Below are 22695 nucleotides of genomic sequence, written 5' to 3'. Positions count from 1 at the left end.
CCAAAAATTTGTGATAAGTGGAAGGAAAAGTAGAAAACAGTGTTAACAATAATTAAGTCGAAGGAGGATACATTTGCAAAGTATAAAAAAATGCTGTTTAAGTGTTTGCCGTTGAACGACTGCTGAAAGTTTGAAAGTTACAATAAATAGCTTAAAATGTTATACTTCAATCTTTTAAAAAGTACAGTATATTAATCTTATTAACTACATAATTCAATAATAATTGATCTTTAGGTACATGCTTTATTCATATTTTAATTTCATTTAGTATTTGGCTATTTAAAAACGATTTTAGGAGGACTTATATGCAATGTTGGCTTACATTCGAGTATATACGGTACTTTGAGTCATTATGGTTTTGCAGGTAATTTTATATATATATATATATATATATATATATATATATATATATATATATACATATATATATACATATGTGTGTATAATATTTCCATCCATCTATCCATCCATTATCTGCACCGCAATTTATGATTTCACAAACAATCTTGCTTTATGGCATAACTGTATAGGGGTCACAATCCACTTTACTTCACAAAATACTAAGGAAAACTGTATGTACTTTCCGGTCGGAAACCCAAAATGTTGAAAGAGCCATTTTGGACTGCCCCAAAAAATGCAAAAAAATATGTCTTGGGCCGCAAAAAAAATAAAAGCCTTTATATGAGCCTTATAAGGATGGAAACAGATACTGTATCTGCATATAGTCATTGTTTTCCCTCTTACAGAAACCATAAAGTGTTCCATTATCAAACGTTTTTTGATAAACTGCACGGGAGCTACTAGTGAGCGTCAAAGTTTATCAGGAAAAGTCCAACTTTTTTGGTGATAAAAAGCACCTTCCTCTGCTTTTTTGTGTCTTTTTCAGTCCAGAATAGAGGTAAGAATGCACCTAAAAAATCCAGCCTCACCCCACAGGAATAAACCTCCTATGACATGCCGTCCACACAAGTGGACATAAATGCATATAAAACAAGTAGCTCGTGTCATAGAAGCTTACCCAGCCCCAACCTGACAAATTAACTGGATTCAAGGGAAAAGTCCGGAGCAAATCCAAGAATTTATATTCTATTTGTGAGGACACAGCTGGAGGGGGAGGGATTATGTCTGACTACCTCTTACCTTCCGAATTTTGGGTCGAGCTCAGGCTTAGATCTTGTCTATAGTCCAGAGCGTTATGTTGACATGATGACTATTAGTATGTATGTATAGATCAGACCCATATCCCTCTAGTTGGAGGTGGCTAGAGCCAAAAAAACACTCACATTCTTGCAGCTTTCTGAGAGAGGAGGCGATTCCCAGACCCTCACTAAACCCAACCAATATGTCACAACACATATCGTTGGGAGTCATTAGCTGACCAAACCCGAGTGCCAAGCAAGGAGGCAATAGATATGACTTAGCTGAGGCTCGAACTAGCGACCTCTAGGTCTTTGAGCAGGCGCCCTACACCCAAGGCCGAAGGCCTACAAGTTGGTCTAGGCTATTACAAAAACTTATAAATGAAAAAAAAATGCACAGACATAATGTGGGTTTGGCTGTTTAGCTAATTACAACGCAGAACACATTGGACAAAGAAAATCAGCAAAGTGGAGAAGGAGTGATTGGTGAAACACGATACACAAAGAAATTACTGTATGAGCGATTTTCTTATTAAAATATAAGCATGGCTAAGATGGATGTTGAAAATTATACAGCTTGGGACAACACCTGTACCTGTGAAAACGTGGCCTCACCTGGGTGAATGTCAAAGTTGATCTCTTCTTTATTGCTAGCCACCTGATCTGCAGCTGCTTCTGAAAGATATTTTTTCCTACGGGCAAATCAATCAGAGCATCGTAAACGGTCCCTTGGAGGATTAATTACAGTTCTAAAAGTAAATACAAGAGGTGGATGGAGCGTAAAACACTGTACTCCAGTGTTCATCTCGTGGAATGCAATTAGGCTAAGAAATTCCATTTTAAATCGGTCACAGGATGTTTTTATATTCCCTTCAGTAGAGCTGGGCAATTCTACCCTATAATTATACCTCTGTTTTTTTTCAACAAAAATAAAGTGGAGAGTGTACTTTTTTTCTGATTGTTTTAAACCTAAAAAGGTTATTTTATCATATAGTTATAAGTTATAGGTATAAGTTTATTCTTTATGTAATATTGGGCATCTGCAAAGGAAAGAGCATAAGATGCCAGTTTGATATTGTGAGGAAAACCTCACAGTTCTTCGTTGCTTAGATGGGTATGCACTGTTTACATCATGTCACTATCGGCCAATCATGTTGCTGTTCTTTGAATCCCACATCCTTCAAGGTAGATCTGCTTTTGTAACCTAGGGGATTTGATAAAATGAAAGGGCTCAGGGGAAGGCTTTTAGAGCAGCTAGGAATTTCTTATCGTGGTTTGGGCTCTCCTCTGTTCTTCTTGCAAGTTTAAAATCCATTGATGTATTTTCTCCTTATTGTGAGAGTCTACAAAACTATTAATTCAACAAATAATTATCAATAATAACTAATTACTCTGAGATAAAAGAAGTTATCCATATCGTAAACGGTACTAAATTTATAGAGCACTCTTGTGTAGTTGTTTTCCATGCTGATGCCAGCTAAGGATTTTCCTCTTGAATAGGGCTAAAGCTATCCATCTAAATGTCTGTTACAATGATAATAGAGATTCGAAATACACGTGAGCAAAACACATTTTACCTTCCAACAACCATCTGCGTCATGTTTTCTAAATAATCGTGGGTCCTCAAGTCAGACCAGTTGAGAACCAATGTTCTAGAGGAGGTTCTACTGATCACCACTCACCTGAGTTTGTCTCTTCCTTGGAGAAACTGCTTGTAAATAGTCTGAGTCTCCACATCGGGGTCAAGCGGGTCACTCCAGTCCCCCAGAGTAACGGCTGAGTGAGTTCGACTGCAACCAGGGACTGTGAGGGCAAGCACACGGTTAATGGTACGGGTATTGAAGGGCTTCTGTGATTGAGCGCTGAAAATCTTTAGGCGTATGCCACCTCTTTCCCAAGGTCACACACTCCATGAGGATTACCTGCACGGTCCATCTGCAGGCAGCACGTCCACTTGCCCGCGCGATGTGTCCCCGGGTGGAAAGAAGGAAGCATCTGTTCATTGTAAATGCTGACTTTCCTGATGGCCGACAGCCATTGGTTCAGCTCGTTTACGTTCTGTAGCGACGGAAAATACTCCACAGGTCAAACAAGCCACATATGTCATGAGTCTTTCACATATTTTTACAGAAATATGTAGTTCCATGAGGATGTTTTCAAGGCAAATGACAAAATGAATCAAATGATGGAATGGGTTAAAATAAAACCAAGAAATACAGAGAAATACATACAGATCTAAAGTGAAGAATGGGTACTGTACATGGATATTGTAAATCAGGGGTGTTGAACTCAGTCTGGCTCCGGGGCTGGATTCAAACTTTCTACTCTCAGGGAGGCCAGATCAGTATAATAATACCAACTTCTCAAAACTCCAAACTTTTAGCTTTTTTATTTCAATATTATGCTTTATCATCCAGCCTACAATATTAACCTACCCCTACATATTATAAACATGTATGACAAGGGATCCTTTCTTCATACTTGCCAACTCAAATGGTTTATGCATTAGACTACTACTTTTTGCCTTCTAAAAATGCCTACAGATGTTAAAAAAAAAAAAAAAAATCTACCGCTTTTTCATATTTAAACAACACAAAAATCTTTACTTGAGTCTCATATTTTAATCTACAGCTGCTGTATTTTGAAGCAAGACTAAATCTTTATACATTCAACAATCAAGAGAGACTTCAGTTTCGGTAAAAGTTTGCCGCTTCCAATTTGAAACAAGCACGTGTTTTTCTTCTGTGTGTGTTTTTTTTTATATTCTATAGACAGATTGTGTTTGCGTGTAAAAATGGAGTGCACGATAAACTCTACCGCTTTTCAATGTCAAGAGGTTGGCATGTATGCATTTACCCACATGCATTGAATGTGTTAATTGCAGTTGAGTGAATGCAGTTTTACACCTGAACCAACTCACCGCGTTATAAAAATTTAACACTGCCCTTTAGCACCCAGAGAGAGCATGGTATGCTTTTTTTCTTAAATCATAACTTTTTCTATGAACTAGAGACTCGCTTCTTTTTTCGACAGGCTCAGACATTTATGGCGGGCCGGATTAAACAATCAAATGGGCCAGTTCAGGCCTATGTGTCATATGTTTGACATTGCTGGTGTAAATCATTACTTTTACCTCTTCATGCTTTTGGTGTTTAAAAAAAAAGAGGCCATCCCATTTGACTGGCAAATGTACACACTTCAATTACTATTAAGGTTAAAATAGTTAACACCAGACTGAAATTGGAAAAGCCCATTTGTCAACAAAGAAACAGAAAGATCATTTTTTTAAATCAATAATGATTGTAACTGAAACTAAACTTTGTAACAAATATTATGTGTGACATTTTGGGACTTTTCATTTTTTGTCATTTCAGGATTACTTTGTAGAAGAATTAAGGTCCGCGAGCAGTTTTGAAGCTGTAATCGATTTTACTTTGTTAAACTATACAGAACTTTTTTTTTTTAAATCAATACAGAATTGATAGAAACAAAATGAAACTGCATAATTATGGGATTTAACACAAAAAACAACTTCGCTTAAAATGATTCACACAACAATAACAGTTTATTCCATAATGATTTACTATTAATATTTGTATTATTAATCTCATACTTCTTCTTCAAAACTATTAATTCAACAAATAGTTATCAATAATAACTAATTATTCTGAGATAAAATAAGTTATCCATATCGTAAATGGTACTAAATTTATAGAGCACTCTTGTGTAGTTGTTTTCCATGCTGATGCCAGCTAAGGATTTTCCTCTTGAATAGGGCTAAAGCTATCCATCTAAATGTCTGTTACAATGATAATAGAGATTCGAAATACACGTGAGCAAAACACATTTTACCTTCCAACAACCATCTGCGTCATGTTTTCTAGATAATGGTGGGAATCAATAATGATTGTAACTGAAACTACACTTTGTAACAAATATTATGTGTGACATTTTGGGACTTTTCATTTTTTGTCATTTCAGGATTACTTTGTAGAAGAATAAAGGTCCGCGAGCAGTTTTGAAGCTGTAGTCGATTTTACTTTGTTAAACTATACAGAACTTATTTTTAAAATCAATACAGAATTGATAGAAACAAAATTAAACTGCATAATTATGGGATTTAAGACAAAAAACAAATTCGCTTAAAATGTTTTTTCTTCTTCTTCTTTTTCTTCTTATAGTGTTATAATTGTAATTATCATTATTATTATTAACACACAGTAAATAGTGTTTATTTAACACCCCCAAACTAAATTTTAACACAACCCCAGTGAACTTAAAGTGTAAATTGTGCACTGAACATAAAGGTAAATGTTCAGAAATAATTTTACTCTGATAAGAGTTCTAGCTTTACACTACACTGCAAAAAGGACTGTTTGTGAAGTATTACACGAGGTGGAATGTCACACCCTTAGAGTGGTTATAATTCAACTCGGAAGAGTTCAGAGTCACTATCTGGGTGGGTGTCGGCGACTAATGAAACTTGAGTGGGCTTACTTGTATTCGTTTGAAAAATAAATGTCATTTAAATGAGTTGTGTGGAATTTTGAACTATGTTACACGCCGCTGCCATCTCTAAGCTTACCTCATCATTGCAGTCTTAGTCAGCTCGTTCGTGATGCGAGTGCAAGTATGTGCATATCTTAGGCCTGCTGAAATAAACTACTTCTTCTAGGTTTGGGTTGGCGTTAGGACAGTACTTGAAGCAGGTCTGTTCTTACTTTTACCATATTAATGCTACTCTGACAAATTAAGACAAAAATGGGCATGATATCACTCTCCAGCACTCCACACACCCTATTCCTCCTACCAAATATGTTTCGCGCCAAAGATCTTTGCTAATAGTAAGATAAAAGTAGATATGCACAGTGGAAACTAAACCAAAAGGGCTCTCAGTTGGGCATATATTTGATAGAGAAAATATTTAACAACTACTTAATGACACCTAAAATGACACACCCTACCTTTTACAACCTAAAGATAATTTAAATCACAATTATCATATATTAACATATAATGTAAGAATAATAATAAAAATCCAGGTACCAATGGCAGTATACTCTTGTGCAAAGTGCCCCACCTATGAACTTGTAATGAAAAACAATGTATGATAGGGGAAGAGTATCAAATGAAAGCACCTTGCACTGGATGTACATGCTTTGCAACTGCCCATCATGGTCCTGGGTGATGACCTGCATTACATTTTGCTGCTGGAAGGCATTTTCGTCCACTCTCTCAACGGCGCACACACAGTTGATAGGTAGCGATGAGCGCACCTGCAACAATTGAGCCACAAATTATGCCACTCATTTAGATGAGCTGATAATGAAGAATTCCATTGAGTATGGATGGGTTTGAGTAAAATAAATCCGTGATGGACTAGCAGATATATGAAATGATTTACTAAAGATTCAATGCGAAGGATTTACAGTGTGTGACAAATGTATGACATCATAATAAGAAGAAGAACAGCACAACGGCAAAGGACACTTTTAAGTGTAAATCAGCCTGCTCCAACGGGAGTTTAACCCGCTGAGAATAAAGAGCTCCAAGGGGCAGGGACATTGTTTCCGATCTGATTTGCAACATTAACATGAAAATCCGCAAGCTTCAATGAACCCGACCACAAAGCAGAGGCCTGCTCAAAAGGGGACAGTGTCCTCTGCCTCTCTTCCCTCTTGGGCCCCGGCTGGTGAATGGGAGCAGATCATTATCACGAGCTGGGAAGCACATGCTAATAACGCTGATGATGAGAGCAGCATTAGAGCAAGCTGAGCATGATGAAAGTGTTTTATTTTGACTGGGGCCAAGTTGCTCAACATTCTATTAAAGTGGCAGCCTTAATTTGCTTTTTCTTCTTGTTTCATATTATTGTAATATAGTGTTGACTGTGGGTAGTTTTTGGGGGAAGATGTAGTTGTATTTGCGCGCAAAATGGGCTCTGTGCTTGAAATATAACATCTACACGGATTGGGAATCTGCTTACTTTGAAAGGGACATATTGTGTTAATTGGTGCCTCCTAGTGGTCAAAAAACACTTAAATCATTAAATAAAGAATATTGATTTGAATACCGAAATGTCATATAAATGTGCATTTTTATAAACACTTGTAGATCGAGATATCTGTATTTACTTTACAAAGCATGAGGCAAAAAAACAAAAAACTTTGGGAAACGCTGGGCCAAAGAATGACAAGAAAAATGGTTTGGTCACTCTGAGTCTCCGTAGTTTGTATTCTTTCTTGTGCTTTGTAACACTCGTTTTCATTTGCAATAAACAATACAACGACATCTAGTGGTCGAATATTACACACTTTAACCAAACAAAATATTCAGTGAAATCATACAGACAGAACACAAATAATTTAGTATCTCCATGAAAACTGTAAGTGGGGGCTGGGGACGGACTTTTACCTGGTCTAGTCTCTTGGTGCACATCCAATCCCACTTTAAACTTTACATTTTTCACGAGAAAATGCCTATTTGTCTCAGGTTATATACATTATATTGTGTTTAAAGCGTAAGAAGAAGGATATAACAGGAAACACTTCTCAGAAACTGTAAATTACTGCATTTATTGTGATTCAAAAAAGGTGATCATTTTTTAATTGGTTAACAAATGATTGGTATAATGATGTAGGATATGATAATTTGCTTATATGATTGCATGAAGGGGGCAGCACGGCGGCGCAGTGGTTAGCGTATGTGCCGCACAGTTCTAAGGTCCTGGGAACCTCCTGTGTGGGTTCAAATCCAGCTACCGGACTTACTGTGCGGAGTTTGTATGTTCTCCCCGTGCTTGCGTGGGTTTCCTCCGGGCACTCCGGTTTCCTCCCACATTCCAAAGACATGCATTTCAGGTGGATTGGCCGGTCCAAATTGTCCCTAGGTGTGAATGAGCGAGCGAGTTGTCTGTCACTGTGTGCCCTGCGATTGGCTGGCAACCAGTTCAGGGTGTCCCCTGCCCACTGCCCGATGATTGCAGGGATGGGCTCCAGCACCCCCGCGACCCTACTCAGGATAAGCGGTGCAGCTAATGAGATGAGATGAGATGAGATTGCATGAAGAAGCATCCAAAGTTATTTTGGGGATGGGTCCCTTATAAGCCTTTGCCTTTCTGTCATCCCTCTTTTTTTAGGTGATTTGGTGATTTGTTAATACGGTGATGTGATGTCTGTTGCAACATGACTGAAAAGAAAAAATTTAAGAAAATTACAAATCACAATACACCTAAACAAGCCCGCAAAACTGTGAAAATTATTCTTGCCAGTTTCAACAAAAAGTGGTTTATTTGTTCTTTATCAAGTTTAAAAAAAATCTTGCTGCTTAAAGCCAGTGCTTTTCATTGCACTATTGTAACAATGCTCTGTGTTTCATTGCACTATTATTGGAACTCAGGCCAGTCTCCACGCACTACCCTGTAAATATTTTTCCCGCTTTTTTTGCTGACAGTGTTATCTTGGTTTCTTCTTTATTACGTGTTTATTCTGAAGTTCCATGTCTAACCCTTTTGTGAACAATTTTCATTACGTTGTTATCAATGACAATAAAGACGATTTAATTCAATTGGGGCGGCAGTAGCTCAGGAGGTAGAGCGATCGTCTTAGAATTAAGGGATCCCAGTTCGAATCCCGGCTTGTCCGTGTTACATGTCGAAGTGTCCTTGGGTAAGACATTGAACCCCCAATTACCCCCAATAAGCAGGTTAGCGCCTTACATGGCTGCACAGATCACGGCCGCTATTGGGAAATGTGAAGCACAATGTAAAGCGCTTTGGGAAGTCATTGACTTGAAAAGCGCTATATAAATGCAGATCAATTACCGGTAACTTTCATGTGACATGGGCGAAATAAATCAATGTTCCCTTGATGGATCATAAGTCAAAACACACAATTTCCTTTGGTTTTATAGATTTGACTTGTCAAATAAATTATTGAACCAGGAGATTGCTTTTACAACACATTGGCTTTACATTGTACAAAATTAGGGCTATGCCAAATATTGACCTTATATACACTTGCCTAATGTAAATCTCTTGCTTCAATTTGCAGTAACTTATTCATTGGTGCTTGGCACCATTTTAAACTTCAACATTTCAGGTCTTCCCATAAATACACTTTGGATTAAGTGTTTTATCTTCTAATAAACACAAAAAAATCCCCTAAAGGGACACAATACGGTATATACAGTGAAGAAAATGAGTATATGAACACCCTGCTATTTCTCCTACTTAGAAATCATGTAAGGGTTTGAAATTTTCATCGTAGGTGCATGTCTACAGTGAAAGAGATAAACTAAAAAGAAAAATCCAGAAATCAAAATGCATGATTTTTTTTACATTTTATTTGTGTGATATAGCAGCAAATAAGTATTTGAACACTTGAGAGAACTAATGTTAATATTTGGTACAGTAGCCTTTGTTTGCTATTACAGAGGTCAAACGTTTCCTGTAGTTTTTCACAAGGATTGCACACACTGCAGGGGGGATCTTAGTCCACTCCTCCACACAAATCTTCTCTAGATCAGTCAGGTTTCTGAGCTGTCGCTGAGAAACACAGAGTTTGAGCTCCCCCCAAAGATTTTTGATTGGGTTCAGGTCTGGAGACTGGCCGGGCCATGTTAGATCCTTGATATGCTTCTTACGGAGCCACTCCTTGGTTGACCACAAAACTTTCTCCCTTGACTCCTCTGTATCATCCAAATAGTCATATGCAAACTTAAGACGGGCCTTGACATGTGCTGGTTAAAGCAGGGGGACCTTTCTTGCCATGCATGATTTCAAACCATGAGTGTATTACCTACAGTAACCTTGAAAATGGTGGTCCCAGCTATTTTCAGGTCATTGACCAACTCCTGTCGTGTCGTTCCGGGCTGATTTCTCACCTTTCTTAGAATCATTGAGGTGATATCTTGCATAGGGCTCCACTCCAATTGAGATTGACCGTCATGTTTGGCTTTCTCCATTTTCTAATGATTGCTCCGACAGTAGACCTTTTTCACCAAGCTGCTTGGTAATGGCTCTGTTGCCCTTTCCAGCCTGTTGGAGGTGTACAATTTTGTCTCTGGTGTGTTTGGACCCCTCTTTGGCCTTCGCCATGTTACAAGTTAAAGTCCTACTGATTGTATAGGGTGCACAGGTGTCTTTATGCAGCTAACGACTTCTAATAGGTGCATCTGATTCAGGATGATACATGGTGTGCAGGTGGACTTCTAATGGGCGGACTAACTGGTCTTTCAGGGTCATAATTCATACACAGGTGTTCAAACACTTATTTGCAGCTGTACATAAATTGTACATAAATCACACATAAATTGTTAAAAAAAATCATGCATTGTGATTTCTGGATTTTTCTTTTTAGTTTATCTCTCTCACAGTGGACATGCACCTACGATGAAACTATCAGACCCCTCCATGATTTCTAAGTGGGAGAAATAGCAAAATAGCAGGGTGTTCGAATACTTATTTTCTTCACTGTAGGTTAATCACGAGTGGAAGTGGGGTATATTGTCAGGAAAGGTTTATCAACATGCATGTTTATTTTTGGGGGGATTCCGTGTTGTTGAGTAAAAATAAGTTAAAATTGTTGTGGTAGGGTTCCATTGGAACTTATGAACCCCACTAAACCTTTATATATCTATCTATACATTTTTATATATTTTGCCTATGTATACAGAAATGGGTATTCATATCTTATTTCTTGACTTGTTTTGAAAATTTGTTGCTAAATGTCATGCACTACCTTTTCATTACACTATTGTTCTGAGGCACTTACAAATAAGCCAGTTTCCGAGCACTATTTTGTAAATATTATTGTCTATTTATCCATTCTTTTGATCTTTTTGTTTATTTTTTAAGCCTTCATTACATGTTTATTCTGGAGTGCCATGTTAAATGTCATTGTAAACAATGTTTACTACCTTGTTATCAAATACAATGAAGACAAATGTAATGCTGATGTACTTGATGCAAAAGTTTTGTTAGCTACTGTACCTGCCAGTCAGGTGTCTTGGCGTACGAGAGGGTCTTGCTCGTCAACCAGAAGTAGCGCTTCTTAAAAGCAAAGCGAGACAGCAGCTGGGCTCCTTCCGCTTTGTGCTTGTGGAGGTAACCTTCTTTGACAATGACCGACGGGTGGAACACGGCCCGCTGCGGCATCTCCAACGCTGGAAGGGAAACACATTTTGTTATGATTCATCCTAAACACGAGCTAGTAGTCAGTTTCAGCCTATCATGTTTTTCAATCTTCTGGTTTAAGATCAAGTAATTGTGCAATTGTGTAATTGTAATCCTGTGTAGTCCTTTGAGACATTTTTGTGATTAAGGGCTATATAAATAAATGTGACTTGACTTGAGAACTAAAGCGTGCTTAGTTGTTTCACAGGATTATGCTGAACTCAAAAGGTCGTTTTCCAAATATCCAGTGATTTAGTTGCAAATAATTTTTAGGACTGATTCAGACACAAAGTTGTGTCACTTTTTCTGTGATCAGATGCCACCAAGATGATAATGGATTCGAAACATCCGTTGGGCTCCAGCGTTGTATCTCACCTACGTCATGGTCTATGTCAATCAACTTGTCCAGGAAATCCTTCACAGAGGCCACACTGCGAAGGATGATGGGGTGAAGAGGCGCCATCCACTGCTCCTTTCCATGACCGAGCTGAAGGCCAAGGTTCCCCACACTTTGTAATGCCTTGCAACAAAAAAGTAAATGTGAATTTGAGTCTTTATCATATGGAAGGTGCTATCGGTCCCTCGAAACAACGAAAAATAGGCTCAGAGACAGCTTTTTCCCCTGGGCCATCACCAACCTAAAGGAGCGCACAGAAAAGAGGAAAATATAACTTTCGACTTATTTTTGTTTCTTTTGTTGTTACTACATGTCATTGCACCAAACCATGAAAATACCTTGTCACATATTTGAGCTTTTTGTTGCTGATAAATGTTATTGCACTTCTTTTCATTGGACGATTCTTATGATGCCCATTTCTTTTTTATTCGCAAACATTGCACTATTATTTTAATTTAAGCAAGGTTCTTAACACTATGTTGTAAATATGTCTTTTCTGCCTTTTATACTCATAGTCTTTTTTTTTTAGATGTTTTTACTCTGGAGTGCCATGTATAATCTTGTTGCATACAATGTTTCACAACGTCAATGTCAATGACAATAAAGACCATTCGATTAAATTCAATACTCATTGAACAAGCACACACTGTGCAGAAAACTGAGTAAACTAAGTCAAGTATGGTTAAGATATACAAATCTGCAACTTATACAAGAGCTTAACGTTAGTTAAATGTGCGGCTGACTCAACGTCTGGGATGAAAAATGTCCCCTTGACTGAGCATGCTGTGAGGCCTTTTGTCCAGCCCCCACCTGTCCATGGGAGAGAAGGAAGTCCCTGTCTCTCCCTCTCTGATGCTGTCTTTGAACACATTCTGCTGGCAACCTACAGGGAAGTAAAAATAACCTTCCCTTTCACCGAGGAAGGACCCATGGCAACGGGTTTCAGAACTGTGGACAGCGGCCATAAGGGCCACAAAGGCACAATTATGGCTACATGCCTCACCTTGACATCAGTGTCTGAAGGTTGGTTGAAGATATATATATATATATATATATATATATATATATATATATATATATATATATATATATATATTATATACACATATACATATACATATACATACTTGCCGTGCTTGAATGTTCTGTGCTGTGTTTATGAGCATCCATCATTCGTCTGCCTGCATGCATGCATGCGTGCAGCATTTACTGACAGTGATACCTTGGCGAGCAGCAAAAGTGTCCTGCCTGTGCGGGTATCCGCATGCTGGTCCCTCAGCTGGAACAATTTCGGCGTGAGGATAGCGGGAGCAAAAAAACGCAGGAAAAGAAATCCGCTGATGGCAAGATATTTCACATCCTGTTGAACATAGGGTGAAGATGACAATCGTTAATAAAACCAAAAAACGATGTACGCTGAACCTGACCACCGTGACATACGCTAATATTTCACTCTGGACGTTTTCTTTATGTGCATGCTGACCTCATTCTCAGGTTCAGCAAACTGCTCCTCCACCTGCTTGTGCAGCTGTTTGAAGGCCACCCTCATGATGGGGGGACATTGTTTAACTGAGCCCACAATGGATTCTACGATGCTAGTTAGGTAGCTTTGCAGCGTCTCCACGCTGCTGTCCCGTACTTCTGCCTCCGAAATTGCCGCCTTGAAAGAAATTCGCCTTAGCAGAAGAAAAAGAACGTTAATATGGAATTATTTTAGCATCGAGGCCTTAGAACACTGAATGACACAGCAAACTTGTAATAATCCATTAATATATTACATAAGTAGCTCAGTATTTATCGGTGGTGGGCCATCAGGGCTTGCAAGGCCTTCTCTGTTGGCCTAAAAAAATCTAAATCATGTGCTGTTTTGTCCATGAAGACCCTGTAGCATAACATAGGCGTCAATAACACTGATGGTTTAGCCAATCAGATTTCGGGTTGGCAAAATAAGGGCCTTCTGGTAGGCCTCAGGAAACGTCAGCCAGAGAGCGGTAGTGCACCAAAGTCTAAAATCTATTTTTCTACTAAATCATAAAAGCATTTTTTTCACTCTACATTGACCATTTAACTCATTTAAACTTTGAAGTCTTTAAGCAACTTTTATGTCAAGCAACTCAGATTATCTGAAAAAAACAACAACTATGAAGTTCATAAATAAACTTCACATCCATCCATCCAATATCTGCACCGCTAATCCTCAGCAGGTTCGTGGGGGTGCTATATTCGGGCAGTGGGCAGAGGACCCCCTGAACCGGTTGCCAGCCAATCGCAGGGCACACAGAGACAGACAACTCACACGCTCATTCACACCTAGGGACAATTTAGAACGACCAATTAACCTGACATGCATGTTTTTGGATTGTGGGAGGAAACCGGAGTGCCCGGAGGAAACCCACGCAAGCACGGGGAGAACATGCAAACTCCAAACAGGAAGGTTCGATCTGATGACCCCAGAACTGTGCCGCACATACGATAACCACTGCGCTGCTGTGCTGCTAAACTTCACATGTGTTATGTAAAACATCATCGCTTAAAAACACAGGAAACATAAATTGAAACATTTACAACAATTTTAACTTAGATAGATAGATAGATAGATACTTTATTCATCCCCGTAGGGAAATTCACACTTCCAGCAGTCTACCCCGTTGTTTATTAACAGATTAACATGATGCCCTAGGGGTGCTTGTAGCGGAGCGGATGACGTCACGCCAGTCCAAAAGTTCGACATCCCTGCGGCAGATGGAAAACTTTTCTTTGTGAAAATCCAGGGATACACCACCTCGTGTTAGCACGTCCGCCTCCTCTCCGATTCCCCCCGGCTTTCGTGTCTCTGTTTAGCGGCGTTGAAGCCGGAAAGCTCCGGGTAGCTCCGGGTGGCTACACGTTAGCGTCCGGAATGCTAAACGTGAGCCACGTTTCCGCAAAACACAGCAACTGCGCTCCCTGTGCGCTTCGATGTTTTCCACCAGCACTCGATGAGCTTAGTTGGTCGTGAGTTCGCACTTACCATGATTACGGATGGTACCGAAGACTTATAACGCCGCTAGCCGCTTCGCTAGCTCCGGCTCTTCTTCCACGATAGGCCCCTTCATCACGCCGGCACGAGAATTCTTCAGGGCAAGGAGTTGAAATTCCTTGAATACACGCATTTTTGGGCGCTAAAACCCATGCCCCATAGGATAGAAGTAATCCATAGTGAAGTTGTCAAAACGGGAAGAAAAAACACCGAAGATAGGAGCAGACAATAAAACAATAGGGCAGCTGCTGGAAAAGGCAGCCGCTCGTGGCAGCGCCGCTTTGATGTATTGATGTAACTTATTTTTACTCAACAACACTGAATCCCCCCAAAAAATAAACATGCATGTTGATCAATCACAGCAGAAAATAAGTTTCTCATAGGGAACCAGCTCTTGATTGGTGGGGAGTCAGTTCCTGTTGTTCACTTACAAAAGCTGGCTCGTAGAGCCGATTCGTTCCCAAATGAAACATCACTAATGGCCATTACTGAAGGCCTAGGTGTGAAGTGGACGGCACGCCAATTGTATTTATATCCCAAAGTTAAATGATCTCTGCCAATCAGTATTTAATAAATATATGCTTGGCTATTGCAGGAATTCAAAGATGTTTGATTCTGGATCTCCCTCCATGTCATAGATTGATGTCTCAGGGGGCTCATAGCAGTTGCCAGGCAACAGCCATCCCCCTTCATACATTCATTTTTATTTCTATCCCAGATTCATGTGTTCTTTGCAAGGACAAAGTGTAAAGGAAGTACTCCAGCCTCCGGGCTACACATGAATTTAGAGCTACAATTGTGCAGTAACAGTTGTACAGTACATCTCAGTTACATGGGAACGCTTTCACGTTACTGATAAATGCGATAATGCATTTTGAATTTACCTTGTGTGATTCAGGTCAATCTTACATGGGTCCAATTCGATGTATTTTTTTTCATCAAAGATGCGGCTGATGATGGGCTTCAGCACTTCATGTAAATATAGCATGCCGACAGCCTGACAGTATACAAGACCATGTAACAATTCAGTAAGAGTTAAAGCAGGGGCATACTGTAATTATTTTTCGAAAAGCTAGAGAGAAAATATGTAGGCTCATTCAAAAACTGGAGTAAGATCAGAACAAACAGCTGCTGTTATGAAAAGAACAAAACAAGATCCGACCCACCTTCATAAACTGCTCCATGGCTTTGGACGCAAGAGAGTTGGAACGAAATAAAGTATTTGGATCAGCTACGGTGGCAAGGAAAGAAAACCACAAACAAATATTATTGGGGGAAATAGCAGTAACCACACAAAATGTCCCCAAAATAAAATTCTTTGGACAATGTGATCATTCTATGTTCTAAAAGATGACTCATAATGCCACATAATATTATATACACTGTTTGGCCCACTAGTGGTTGCGCAGTGTTGCCATGGAAACCTTAGGAGGAGACACACCATCTCAAACTCCGTGCAGACAAATACCAGATCTGAACTCATTGTTATTTCCACAATGACAGGCCACAGCATTATTAGCACTCGCAATGGAAGAGCTTTACCAAATATTAGTCGGTACAAAGATAACAAAGTGCACAGTGTTTGAGAGGATCTGCAAATCATTAATTCTAAGTTTCTTAACATATATTTGGCTTTGCACACTGAGTCAATATCAATATGTACTGTTTTAGATCCCTGCAAACCAGTGGTGGGCCATCAGGGCTACTAAGGCCTTCTCTGCTGGCCTAACATGAACAGACATCATAATCATACTTGTAACAAAAATCTATATCATTTTAAATGTATTTTTCCAGAGTGAATACTTGTTTATAATTAGTCCCCATATTTTGTAACTTTCATGATATATCTTATGTATTTGGCTAGAATTCGTTCCAGTAGTTATAGAGTTTTTGTCCAATTAGATTTCAGCTAACCTGTGTCTAAGCCTGTATGAAATGTGCACAAGGTCTTCAGAATCAACAGTGCCAGTCAGATCCCAAAATGGCGACAGTCAGGCCAGCTAGAAGGTTATATGTTCAACTTAACATGGATGCGTATTGTGAGGGGATACTTACTTGAGTTATGCAAAGGCCACCCTATGCAGATAAACCAAGCTAACTCATAGGGTTTTCAAAGATGAAAGGCTAAAAATGTGTCATGCTAAACATTTTAATCACTATTCCTGAAGGAAATGTCAACAAAGATTTTGTCGGAAGTGTACTTGCAAAGTTATTTTCGAGAGGGACCTTCCAAGAGAAGATCGCATTAGGAGCTAAAACTTTGAGGACAATCTTTTTGAATGTACAGCATAATGAATAGTGATACATTTTAATTACTGACTCAGGTTTATTGATATTTAAATTATATGGAAAAAGCCTGTGTTGCACACAATTAAGGCAATGTGGCTCCTAGTTGTGCGAGCACGCCCTTCTGTGCAGTATTTCTCGAATTGTGATGTCTTAGATAATTGTTTTGGATGGATGTTAGTTCAAGCTGGAGTAAGTAGGACATCACCAAAGGCCTAGGAGTGAAATACACGGGCCGCCACTACTGCAAACGATCTACTTTAAGGTAAATTATCTCATTCAGGTCATCGTGATGTGGCTGCAGTGCACATGGGCATATGAACCACAGGCATGACTAATAGAGCGCAGAACAAATGTCAATGACATTAACAGAGCTTGACCTTGCTTCACAAAGACTTGATTGTAGCATTAGTTGCCAGAAAATCAATTCTCAAGGGGAACTGCAGCTAAAACAAATAATGACTCATACGTAACAAGTAAGGTCTAACACAAGGTATAATGTTTGAAGTCCATTTTTTCCCACAGTTCAAAAGAAACATACAAATAGTAAGATAATCTTGCTTGTTAGTGTATGTTTGCTTATTTTACTACAACCTCTTAATAATTAATGTAAAGTGGGAAAACTGTTACTTAAAATGAGCAAAACTACATTCGTTTGAATTTTAAAACATATTAACCAGAACGACACCTTCGAGTCTTCAGACAAAATTAAATGTATTTTTTTTAAATGTACCGTATTTTCTTTTTTAAGTTGAAAGAGAAAATTAATTCTTAAAATAAGCAAAAATATTTAATAGGGCAGAGAAGTTTGCTTACTTCACATATGTATGATACTTTTAAATTTCTCAGATAAACTATTTTTTTGTAAGTACTTAATGATTTACTTTATTTATTATTTTGACAAATATTTATTTGTGTTCTAAGGCTTAAAATACAAGTTTGGCACAAAATTATCTGATATTGGATAATTTAGTTATTTTTTCACATTTTCCAAATATCTTAAGAAATATTTATGCTGATTTAAAAAGTAATACCTGAGATAAGGAAAATGATGGGTCAGTGGATAAAGAAAATACAGTAATCCCTCGCTATAATGCGTTTTACGCTTCCATGGCTACGAATTTGCATCGGGCATTGTGTTCTGCATTCTGATAGGCTAAACTGTCTTCCTTCCTATTATTTTTTTGACAGTACAGTAGTCATTTGTAAAGAAAATAAATAAACTTTTATACAGTACTTTTATTTGTTTAGCCAATCCTTATGCCTGTATAAAGGGGTTTGTTCTTTTGGTTTCAATGTAAAATAAAAGGTTCTACTTCACAGATATTGCCTATAACGGGTTATTTTTGGAATGTAAAATGCGCAAAAAAACTGATTACTGTGCAACTATGAAAAAAATAATGATTTGACTTTTTACAGTGCAAACTGTTATAGTAAAGTACAATTTTAATTATTTTTGTCATTCAGTAGTAATATTTATTGATTTATACTTAGCTGATGATGCATAATGTCTCACAATATCTCCATCATGCTTACACAGTGACAGAACAAATGCAGATTAAAAAAAAACAGCATTGTGATTAAGTGTGCTGTCAAACAGTGCACGGATATACCAAATTTTCCGGACTATAAGGCTCACTTGAAGAGATACTGAGATTCTAAAACATTTAAAATGTGAGAAAATAGTACACGTGTTTTATATAATGTCTATAACCAGTATGTGTCATTGGTATATTCCAATTATATTCCAAGATAATGCCTTTTGAATACAGTCAGTCTCGTCTTTGATTTTCTGAGCTCTGACATCATGTGAAGAACACCAGCATCTTCGAAAGACAGTCACCCTATTGTTTAGTCAAAAAGGTTTTGAGTGTTTTAAACCAAGGTTTGGTAATTTTTTTGTGGAGACTAGCTAGGCATTGTGTTGCAGGAGGGTGCAGCAATGGTGCAACAAAAGGCGAGCAGCCAAAACGGGGCAAATTGGCAAAAATAACACACAGAAAGCTAACAGGAGCTGACCCAGCCAGGACATGGAAGGCTAGCCGGCTGCTAAAAACGGCTAACAAGGACCGATTGGTACAAAAATGGGAAGGCTGGCTGACCAAAAACTAGTAGTAAGCACCCAGAATAACTGGCAGCCAATGACAAAAAAATGATTACAGCAACATTTGGGGCACTGACACTTTACTACTGAACACGAGGGGTACAGATGACATACGAAAAGGCATAAGAGCTTATCTCATTATGACACTGTACCAGAAACACAGATTTGCATAATGCCATCCATTATCTGCACCGCTTATCCTGCATAGGGTCACGGGGGTGTTGAAGCCCATCCCAGCTATCTTCGAGCAGTGGGCAGGGAATACCCTGAGCTGGTTGCCAGCCAGTCGCAGGGCACACCCAGACAGACAACTCACTTGCTCAATCAAAACCTAGGGACAATATGTACAAGCCAATTAACCTGGATTTTTGGATTGTGGGAGGAAACCGGAGTGCCTGGAGGAAACCCTCGCAAGTACGGGGAGAACATGCAAACTCCACACAGGAAGGTTCGATCTCATGATCTCAGATCTGTGCCGCACACGCGCTAACCACCGCTCCGCCGTGCTGCTCTGCACAATGCATTTTCATAAATTAATCTGTCTCTCCACTTTTTCACCCTTGCTTCAATGACATTGCAAAAAAAAGACAAAAACCGAAAACAGAAAGTATTTCAACAAAATACCCTTTCTTAGTTTACGTCACGCATGACGTCACAGTTGAACCTGGGGGCAAAAGAATACTTGCGCTGGTCAGATTTCAGAGGAAAAGAAAGCTTTCAGAGATGCTAGTTGTCATCATGTTGTGTGTTTGTGTGCCAGAATCGGAGCTAAAAACATTAGTGATTGCAAATTGAAGTTTTTCAGGATTCCAGTGCACATTCCTGATCAAAAAAAGAAGAGAATTGTGATTATTGCATTAAATAGAACGTTTATCATTGTTGTTATTAAGTCTATATTACTAATTATATCGGCAAAGTGTCTTGCTATTTTGAGTGCTTGAGCTAACTGTTAGCGTGTAGCCTAAATGCAATCATAAGATGCTTCTAAAAACAAAAAACACATGGATAATTAAATGTTTTGAATAATTACTTGGATTGTATGCCCAACTATTGTTTGAAATGGGTGCCTGCTTTTATTTTTAACCCACATAATGTTTACAAGGCTACTGTTGGCATTTAGGCTACACGCTAAAAACAGCGGTGTGTCTTGGGCAAGTACAGCCTGGTGGCGCCCATCCGACTCGATAGCAAAAATAGTAAATATCTCATTTCTTTTAGCTGATAGAGAGCATTTTTGAAGAGTGTTTTGGATAATCTTTTTGCTTCAATGCACAACTCTCTTCTTTTTCTTTGATTAGGTGTGACCGCTGAGATCCTGTAAAACTTTAATTTATGACCACTAAAGTTTTTGTATCTGATTCTGGTCACAAACACACAGCATGACGACAACTAGCAGCTACGACAGTTTCCTTTTATCTAGCTTCTGACCAGCGCAAGTATTCTTTAGCCTCCAGGCAATGTTAATCAGCGATTCTTATCAGTTTTAGGAGCTCTTAATATGGTCTAAAATATATGCGTTTTACAGTCAGGTGCACTTTGTGTATGAAAAACAAAAGATTATTTTTGGGGGTGCGCCACATAATGTGGTGCACCTTATAGTGTGTACAATTTTTTTAAAAAGTCATGCCAGAAATGCTCTATTAAACATTTCTGACTTCTATCTTACTGGTATGGTTGACCTCCTGGGTGTTCAAATAATCCAAAAAAGGCACCACGAGGCCTTGACCCAGGTAGATCTTCACCAAGGTCATAGCCACATCTTGTCGGCTCTCGACTGTTGTCACCTCCTCCAGCATGGTCAGTGCATTGCTGTCTTTAACCTGGTAAGAAAGCACTTTGGGTTATTTGTTTACTCATTACATTTTTGCTTTCCGCACATGGGGACTTTAATAATACTACAAAGGAGGACGTGTTGCTCTGTAGAGCAATGAAAGAAAGGTGCTAACCTCAGCAGGGGAGATGACTGACTCAACCAAAAGGTCAGTGAGGGGCTGATAGTACACAGATGGCAAAATTTGATCCTCAACCAAACGCACCTTGAGGCGCAATGCTCCTAATTTGCCACTGAACACAGAAATGGGATTCAAATCAAAAACAAATTCAAAAACAGGCTCTCTAAGTTATATTTGAAATGCTAAACAAAGCTTTAAAAGTGACCTTAAAATAGAAATCAATTCAAAAATATTCACTATCCAAGGAGATATTTGCGCTCCCAGTTGTCAAAATGTCGTTTTCTAATTCAGTCTACAACGTGGTGCTGGCAGCTTATATCCACCCGAGACAGGATAAAAACAAGTAAATTATTCTGATTAAAGGCACATGGTGTATCATTTGACCAAGAGATGTGGCTATATTGTTTAATGCCGCTAAAAATGATTGCTAAAACCACAAAGAAGAATACAAGCTACGTAGACTCAAAGTGACCAGACCGCACCAATCTCATAGAGCCAACATGTTTGCAAATGACACATCTCTAATATTTACAAGTTAGCGCTTGTTGACTGGCCTAGGTTGTTAGTGCATCATAAAAACAGGGCAATGAACGTGTTAACCGTCTTTTACTAGTACACTGTAAACAACATAATATTGTCTTTTGGCAAATATACCAACTTGAGTTTTCCTGCATATAGGTACATGAAAACTTGATAAGTAAAGACAAATTCAACAAGTCTGACAGTCATTAGAAAGTAATAACCTTCACCAAACATGCACACCCAAAATCCTCACCCTGCATCCGCTTCATTGTTTCCCAAAGGTAGCAAACGAAACCAACTGTCCAAAATCCGTGTCTTTTGCAAACAAGCACAAGGGATTTCCACCTGTAAAGATCATTTACCTTTAGGACATGGAAAATATGTGCAGGAAGCGAAGATGTAGCAATGGAGAATCACCATCCTCACCTTTCCTAGGAAGTCATTTTTGCCCACCATGTCCCAGTCCCAAACCTCCACAATGACAGTTCCGTTCTCACTGATGTCCAGTGGATCCAAATCCAGCTCCAGGGACTCTCCCCAATGAGGAAATCGGGTCTTCTTAATAATCTGAAACCCGGCAGTAAGGCATAGCCTTATTTCCTTACATTTCAAGAACAAATAGAGAAGACACAGCTCACCGAGGTCTCTGCGCTTTGTTGTTTGTAAATAACTCTTGCAAATGGATCAGAGGTTCCTGAGGTGTCTCTTGGGGCCAGGTCTCTTTGAAACAAACAAAAAGAACAAATATGTTCTTGGCGCGTTAAGCTAGTGTTTTTCAATAAAGCCGTGAAACCTTGTTTGGTTTGCTGCAGGAAATTGTCCAATCTAAATGTGCCCAATATTTTCCGTACTTTCCTTGATATTTAATCATTTGTAGTTTTCATCAACTATGCATTTGTCCCAAAACATTTTACAAAAGTAAATCAACAATTGAATCAAATTCCACTAAACTTTATTTAACTTGGGAAACTCATGCATACAAGAAAGTGACAAAAAATAGCATACAAACACTTATATAAATTATTGATTTAATGATTTAAAAGTATGTATGCGTTTCTTTTTTTATTGATTTTTGAAAATGTTTACCTGAATATGGGAACTT

The 22695-nt window shown here is 38.7% G+C and overlaps 1 protein-coding gene across 1 annotated transcript in view; it reads right to left on the bottom strand.

Moving 5' to 3' along the window:
- Positions 1–22695, bottom strand: part of rasal1a (RAS protein activator like 1a (GAP1 like)) — a 31702-nt gene that overhangs the window by 3682 nt on the left and 5325 nt on the right. The window contains exons 6-20 of the mRNA XM_088335397.1: positions 22232–22313; positions 22020–22160; positions 21847–21938; positions 21066–21183; positions 20786–20939; positions 15896–15960; positions 15614–15726; positions 13194–13386; positions 12933–13070; positions 11689–11833; positions 11131–11303; positions 6278–6415; positions 3062–3197; positions 2822–2942; positions 1755–1831 (exon numbers count right to left, since the gene is read on the bottom strand). Of these exons, the coding sequence (XP_088191523.1) occupies positions 1755–1831; positions 2822–2942; positions 3062–3197; positions 6278–6415; positions 11131–11303; positions 11689–11833; positions 12933–13070; positions 13194–13386; positions 15614–15726; positions 15896–15960; positions 20786–20939; positions 21066–21183; positions 21847–21938; positions 22020–22160; positions 22232–22313 (1886 nt within the window). The remainder of the gene's footprint in view (positions 1–1754; positions 1832–2821; positions 2943–3061; positions 3198–6277; positions 6416–11130; positions 11304–11688; positions 11834–12932; positions 13071–13193; positions 13387–15613; positions 15727–15895; positions 15961–20785; positions 20940–21065; positions 21184–21846; positions 21939–22019; positions 22161–22231; positions 22314–22695) is intronic.

The sequence above is a fragment of the Urocampus carinirostris genome, chromosome 5 (genome assembly GCF_059441175.1).
Source record: "Urocampus carinirostris isolate Australia breed hairy pipefish chromosome 5, RoL_Ucar_1.0, whole genome shotgun sequence".
Classification (NCBI taxonomy): Eukaryota; Metazoa; Chordata; class Actinopteri; order Syngnathiformes; family Syngnathidae; genus Urocampus; species Urocampus carinirostris.
The sequence above is the reverse complement of the archived record's forward strand: the minus strand, read 5'-3'. Positions and strand labels throughout refer to the sequence as shown.